The following is a 7224-nucleotide window of genomic DNA, read 5'->3' as shown; positions in this document are numbered from 1 at the left end:
TAAACTTCTTTTATAGATGAGACTGATGGCGATGTCATATGTTTTGTGAAGATTTAATCATCACAAAGCAGAATAAAATAATCTATAGGAAGAGTCAGTTATACTTCACTCTGATGGAAGTGATGAGCACGTGTCACAGATTTCATCACAGTCCATCCAGTCAGTCCACGAGGTTTTCCAGTCTGCACAGAACTCCACTGACCGACCCACTGACGCTGTCATCTCCAGCTCACAGCGCTTCTAGCCTTGCAGAAATCATCCATTATCCCCTGCATGAGATTATCATTTAATTTCCCTCTGCCTATGAAAACTAATTTCCAGTCCTCATTATTATGCTGTCCCCCATAGCCCTTTGTTGTTGAAAGATTACTTGTAATGTGGGCCTCGTGCGGCACTAATTAATGAAACAGCAATTTGTGGCGACGTCCCTTTTAAACGTTTAATTGGTCCTGATAAGAATGACAGCAGAAGGCCTCAATGAAAACAGTCAGCCGCGTGTTGTTTATGTTACCATGTGTGTGTTATGTGAATACTTTGCTGTATGTTGTGAGGACCAATGTGAGTTTTTAATCATTGGAGTGAGAACATTTTGATAATGTGAGGACACTTGGTTGTAAGGTTACAATTAGAATATGGTTTAGATTGGGGTTGGGGTTTCGGCATGTGGTTGTGATAGATTAATGTTAGGATAAGGGGCTAAAGAATACATTATGTCAATGAGGGTCCTCACAAAGATAGATGATAGACAAACGAGTGTTTTCCCCCTCACTATCACAGGGATTGAATTCTGCAAAGCTTTTGTGTTAAGAATGGGGGAGGAAAGAAAACTGTCTCGGCCCATAACAAATAATACAAAATAACCAGACACCTTTGATGTCTGTGCTCGGGCCCTAAATAATCCTTACAATAACAATAGGGACCTCCCTGACCTTTGATCAGTGCTCGGGCCCTAAATATAAATAAAACTGAACTTCCTTTGAGCTAGTTGAGTATCTGGAGCATCACATTTGTGGGTTTGATTATACTCTCAAAATGTCCAGAAAAAGAGAACTTTCATGTGAAACTCACCAGTCTATTCTTCTTCTTAGAAATGATGACTATTTCATGCGAGAAATTGCGAAGAAACTGAAAATGTCCTACAACGGTGTGAACTACTCCCTTCCCTTCAGAGAACAGCACAACAGGCTCTAACCAGAGTAGAAGGAGAAGTGTGGGGGGGGGGGGTGTGCACAACTCAGCAAAAAGACAAGTATATTAGAGTCTCTAGTTTGAGCAATAGACGCCTCACAGGTCCTCAACTGGCAGCATCTTTGAGAAAGATGCTGGAAGAGGCCTGACGCCATCTGTCAAGCATGGTGGAGGTCATGTGATGCTCTGGGGCTGCTTTGGTGCTGGTAAAGTGGGAGAGAAGCTATAAAACTGAACTTCCTTTGAGCTAGTTGAGTATCTGGAGCATCACATTTGTGGGTTTGATTATACTCTCAAAATGTCCAGAAAAAGAGAACTTTCATGTGAAACTCGCCAGTCTATTCTTGTTCTTAGAAATTATGGCTATTTCATGCGAGAAATTGAGAGGAAACTGAAAATGTCCTACAACGGTGTGAACTACTCCCTTCCCTTCAGAGAACAGCACAACAGGCTCTAACCAGAGTAGAAGGAGATCTGCTGGCGCAGCTTTACATTTACGACACAGACGTGAGTAGTTCACTCTTTTGGTGCACTGCTCGGACTAAATGCCTTTTACAAAAAAGTCCAGCTATTCCTTTAAGATAAAATGGCACCAACTAAATGAGACAACTGACACAGAATTGTAATTCAATCAGGAGAGACTTGATAATTTCTTTAACAAATTTATTTTTACAATTTACAAGAATGTAAAAATGTTTAGTGTTTGGCATCCTCTGTCCTTAACCCTCACAAGAGTAAGGAAAAACTACGAAAAACCCTTCTTGAAGGGAAAACGTAGAAACCTCAGGAAGAGCCGCATGCGAGGGATCCCTCTTCCAGGACGGACAGAAGTGCAATGGATGCCAGGAGTAATGGTGTGATGTCCGGCTGTAGCTGCCGCCTTGGCCCGTGATCCATGTTATCTGGAACCGGAAGGGGTGAGAATGATCTTCTTGGACTGGAGGAGATTGGGGTGGAGGAGGGTTAGTGCTCGTCGCTGAGGTGACACTGCTGAGGAAGAGAAGAGAGGGAACTTTTAAATTCTGACAGCTGCTGCTGTGACTGGCTGAAAGATCCCGCGCGGGCCTGATTGGAAGATTGGGAAACGCCCGCGATCAGCTGACAGACGCGGGTTAAACCCTCTGAGGCGTTCCCGAAATTTAGGACCGCCCGCAGTCAGCTGATCTGAATGCAGGTTAAGTCTTCCCTATTGAACTTACGCGAGCTTCATTAAAACTTATCCTGCTAATCCAAGAGGAGAAAGTTAATTGCAGAGAACTTAAATGACAGTTTATTACATTTTATTACACATTCATTTTTACTTTAAATAGTTTGAAGAAATGAAGAAAATGAAGGCTGATACGAGGAAGATAGGAAAAGTAGGAAAGTTAATATAACTGACAAACATTTATGTGAAATGAAAAAGAACCTGGAGAACAATAAAAACAGAGTGTGTGAAGAGAAGAAAAACAATCTCTGATTCTCTGACAAACCAAAGAGCTCAGGTCTGAGGTGGGCATTCAATTTAACCCTGGTAATGCTTGTGTGTGTACAATATGAAATGTGTGTGTTTATGCGTGTGTGCGTTTTGTGTCATCCAGTTTCCACTGTATCTTCTGTCAAACCAGGACTTGGGCCATGAGCAGAGCAGTGACAGTGGCAGGGGGCCAGTCTGAGCCCGGAGGCTCAGAATAATCCTTACAATTTCAATAGGGCCTCACGTCTGTCAGTGCTCGGGCCCTAAAAATGTAGAGCAAATATCTTTATATTCCTCATATTCTGCATTAATACACCTTACGATAGTTTTAATCTATATTTGGTGTAGTTTTGTCAGTTGTGCATCATTTCCTATTACATGAACCCAGAAATTTGTATAGTTCCACCACTGAATTAAAATCCTAGTTATCAAAACGAGTCATTGAAACACAACACAGGACCAGTGTAAACGTTTTTATGTATTTTTATTTTGCTGGGAGTTTTCCCCTCGTCGTTTGACAACAATCTTCCAAACAAGTGCTTAACAACATTCCTTTCCACCGCATCATCATCATCATCTGTGACGATGTCATCACTGACACTCAAATTTCGCAGAGAAGCGTGAAATTCTGTGTATCCCATAAGACATGAATATAACTGGTATATATATAATATAACTGATGAGTACAGGAACCTGATTCTAGGCCCGACTTTGTGCACTAATTATTGGGAAGGAATTATTTATGAATGGTTTTACAGAGTCTCTACGCAGTTTATTAAGCAAATACGGATTCAGCTTGCCGGGGGGAGATACCTTTTTAAATCACATGGGCAAAATTGAGAATAACTGACTCTTTCAGGGATTTCATAGACGTCACATGGAGCTAATTATCTTAGTCGCTGGTCCCAGAGCTGCTGAAGAACCGACCTGATCTCCGTAAACAAACAAGGCAGTAACTGTGATTACTGCATTAACACCAGTGAACACACAGAATGGAGGACGCGAAAGAGAAAACATGAACCAAGTCTGAAAGTTAAACCATAATTATAACCTTACTCGGGTCCTGGCGTTTATTTCCCCAATGACCATAATCAACAGTTGGTGAAAATTACAGATCCTCTCGTGTAAGATGTGATTTCTCAAAGCTGGACATTGACGGAGTTATTTAAATTTGCCGTTCTTCTCAATCAGCCGGTAGAAGGTGTGTGAACTTCACAGCGATGCCTTTGGAAATCCCGATAACTTAACCATACAACAGTTTCCCCCGCGTCACTACTTTGAGTTCATTTAGATTCCTCTGCTACTGAGTCGATTGGCTCTGCAGCTCCTCCCTCTTCTCCGCCGCCTCTGCTCTGATTGGGCTCTGCTTCGCCAGCGAGGTGTAGATGGTCATGGCCTGAGGAGCGGGAAGACGAAACAAGAACTATTAATGTCATGGCTGACGACGGCAAAAAGCAGATGCTGTTATTAACAAAGCGAGTGTCACTACCTGTGTGACCATGCTGCTGATGTCCCCGGTGTTAGACGGCAGGAGGATGGTGTTGGACTCTTTGGCGAGCTTGGAGAAAGCAGACACGTACTGCTCGGCCACATTTAATGAAGCTGCTGCATTTCCATTCTGTGCCATGAACAAAAAAAAACATTAACTACATAAACCTCTTTTACAAATTAAAACACAGATCATGTTTGTCCCATTTTAAAAAATAACTTCACCTGCTCGGCCAGAGCCTCTGACAGCATTCGGATGGCTTTAGCCTTCGCTTCAGCTTTTGCTACCACAGCCTGAGCCTCACCTGGAAGCAACCGAGACATATTAGTGACATGTGAATTGAGTAAAACAAGACCCCCCCCACCCCACCCCCCCCTTCAGATCTCCTACCTAACGCATTGTTGATCTTCTCTGCCTTCTCTCCCTCTGACGCCAGGATCTGAGATTGTTTACAACCCTCGGCGACATTAATGGCCGCCTCCCTCGTCCCCTCAGACTCCAGCACCGTGGCTCTCTTCTTACGCTCAGCCTCCACCTGCACAGGAGGAAATTAAATGATTGTTAAAAAACTTTCTGACTTCTTAAGAACTTCTTCAGGTTCACATATGAAACCTCACCTGCATCTGCATGGATTCTTTGACGCGAGGTGGGACGTGTATGTCTTTGATTTCGTAACGGAGGCAGCGGATGCCCCAGTCCTCTGCAGCTGTGTTGATGGAGTGGACGATGTTGGAATTGAGGCACTCCCTTTCCTTCAAAATAAAATACAAGTTTAAACTCCTATCAGACATTTGTATTTCTCACTTTCCAGACTAAGGTGCAGCAGCAGTAGTCGGTCATTACCCTGAAAACTTTGTCCAGTGTGAGTTTGCCCAGTTCTGAACGCATGGTGGTCTGAGCCAATTGTGTGACGGCATATTCTGGATCCTCGACACCGTAACTCGCCTGGAAACCAAAACAAGTGAATGAGAGATTTGTAAAAACATCTATGTACTAATATCTGAGTGTGACATCACTATAGTGGGGACAATCCTTCCCAGGTATTAGATAGATACATATTTTTGAAGAGTACCTTAAAAGGGTCTAGGATCCTCAGGTAAAGAACTCCATCAATCTGTAGTGTTACATTATCTGTAAAGACAAGGAAGGTCACACTTTAATTTGACGTCACTCCAGCTGAACCGTTTAATCTTTAAACAAAATGATGGATGATCCCCCAAAAGAAAATCATCCTCCCACAAGTAGTGAAAATAGCAGCGTTGTGTTTCTCACCGAGAGAAACCGCAGACTGCTCCGGGACATCGATCACAATCTCCTTGAGACTTTGGACGTAGCGGATTCGGTCGAGTACAGGTATGAGGAAATTCAAACCCTGGAGGAAGTGAAGGGGACAGAGGTGAGAGACCACTCACACGTTTTCCATAAGTGTGTTAATGCATTTCATAAAAGGATTTAAAGAAAATCCATTCAGAGCAGTGGAAGGTACCGGCTCCAGGATGCGGTGGAAGCGACCCATCCTCTCCACCACCCAGGCTTCCTGCTGGGGCACGAACAGCACCACGGTGTTCATGGGCAGACTGGACGCCCATCGCTGCTGCGCTGGTGTGACACACAACCTCGGGGCGCTCCTCTGGGTTTGCTGCACGGGGAAATTCAGCACAAGGAAAAACACACTGTTTATGTGCAAAAAGTGATTTACAAGAGCAAAGTATGACATTACATTTACGAGGAAAGCAACAAACTTTCAACAAAATCTGGAGACAGCCGACATCTGGCTGCTCTGCTAATTAAACAACATGGAGTGTGTGTGTATCAGTTGTTGAATGTGTGTGTATAGTGGTTGCACATGTGTGGGAATAGTTATTGGACATGTGAGGTTATTGCACGTGTGTGTATTTGTAGTTATTGCATATGTGCAGTTATTGCACGCGTGTATCAGTTGTTTCACATGTGTGTATCAGTAGTTTAACATGTGTGTGTATCAGTAGTTTCACATGTGTGTGTATCAGTAGTTTCACATGTGTGTGTATCAGTAGTTTCACATGTGTGTTTGTATCAGTTGTTTCACATGTGTGTGTATCAGTTGTTCCACTTCTGTTTGTGTGTATCAGTTGTTTAACATTGTGTGTATCAGTTGTTTCACTTGTGTGGGTAGCAGTTGTTTCCCATGTGTGTGTAGCAGTTGTTTCCTATGTGTGTGTAGCAGTTGTTTCACATGTGTGTGTAGCAGTTGTTTCACGTGTGTGTATCAGTAGTTTCACATGTGTGTATCAGTTGTTTAACATGTGTGTGTATCAGTTGTTTAACATGTGTGTGTAGCAGTTGTTTCACATGTTAATGTGTATCAGCTGTTTCACTTGTGTGTGTAGCAGTTGTTTCAAATGTGTGTGCATCAGTTGTTTCACTTGTGTGGTTATCAGTTGTTTCACGTGTAACAGTTGTTTCACCTGTGTGTATGTGTGTAGCAGTTGTTGCACATGTTTGTGTGTAGCAGTAGTTTCACATGTTTTTGTGTGTAGCAGTTGCTTCACATGTGTGTGTAGCAGTTGTTTCACATGTTTTTGTGTGTAGCAGTAGTTTCCCACTAGTCAAAACAAGGGAAACCAGTTGTGTAGATGTTGTGAGTCACTGTGAGTTGCTCCGCCTGGTGGTAGAAACCTGTCCCTCACTGGTTTAGTTGATCACGTCCCCATTAACTCCAGTGTTCCCAGCACCAGGCGGAACTCCAGTGGATTCACATCACTCACACTCGGATGCTCTCTGAATGACACCAGCTCGCAAACTAAAGAACCGGAAACGACCCGGACACATTAAGCACTCACGTGTAAAATGGCTCCTCCGGCTCGACACAGCGACCGCAACATGGTTCGATTCCCGCGAAGCGACGTGAAGAACAAGACCCGGTTCCTCGAAGCGATCAGGATCCGAACCGTCAACTCATGTGAGTGACCCTCGACGAGCAGGAAGTCAGCGTTACATCAGTGGTGCGCCGCTGAAAGGAGTCCGCCGGGGCGAGGAAGAGGAACCAAAAGACTGGATTAATAAAGCGAGAGATTATGGAAATGTAATTTATTTAAAATAGGAAATTAAG

General features: G+C 43.5%; 1 protein-coding gene across 1 annotated transcript; it reads right to left on the bottom strand.

Moving 5' to 3' along the window:
• Positions 1-3111: 3111 nt before the first annotated feature.
• stoml2 (stomatin (EPB72)-like 2) lies at positions 3112-7114 on the bottom strand. The gene is made up of 10 exons (XM_061068225.1): positions 6956-7114; positions 5620-5772; positions 5406-5505; positions 5206-5264; positions 4977-5078; positions 4751-4885; positions 4524-4668; positions 4358-4437; positions 4134-4262; positions 3112-4040 (listed from the first exon to the last, which is right to left on the bottom strand). Exons 1-10 carry the CDS (start codon positions 6995-6997, stop codon positions 3945-3947), a joined length of 1041 nt encoding a protein of 346 aa, XP_060924208.1. The 5' UTR covers positions 6998-7114; the 3' UTR covers positions 3112-3944.
• Positions 7115-7224: the final 110 nt, after the last annotated feature.

This window comes from Limanda limanda, chromosome 1, assembly GCF_963576545.1.
Source record: "Limanda limanda chromosome 1, fLimLim1.1, whole genome shotgun sequence".
NCBI classification, from domain to species: Eukaryota; Metazoa; Chordata; class Actinopteri; order Pleuronectiformes; family Pleuronectidae; genus Limanda; species Limanda limanda.
The sequence above is the reverse complement of the archived record's forward strand: the minus strand, read 5'-3'. Positions and strand labels throughout refer to the sequence as shown.

Coding starts and splice junctions, on each gene's coding strand:
- stoml2 (XM_061068225.1), bottom strand. CDS start 6,997: ATGTTGCGGTCGCTGTGTCGAGCCGGAGGAGCCATTTTACAC. Junction 5,506..5,619: donor TCCACCGCATCCTGGAGCCG/GTACCTTCCACT, acceptor CACTTCCTCCAG/GGTTTGAATTTCCTCATACC. Junction 4,041..4,133: donor TCAGCAGCATGGTCACACAG/GTAGTGACACTC, acceptor CCCGCTCCTCAG/GCCATGACCATCTACACCTC.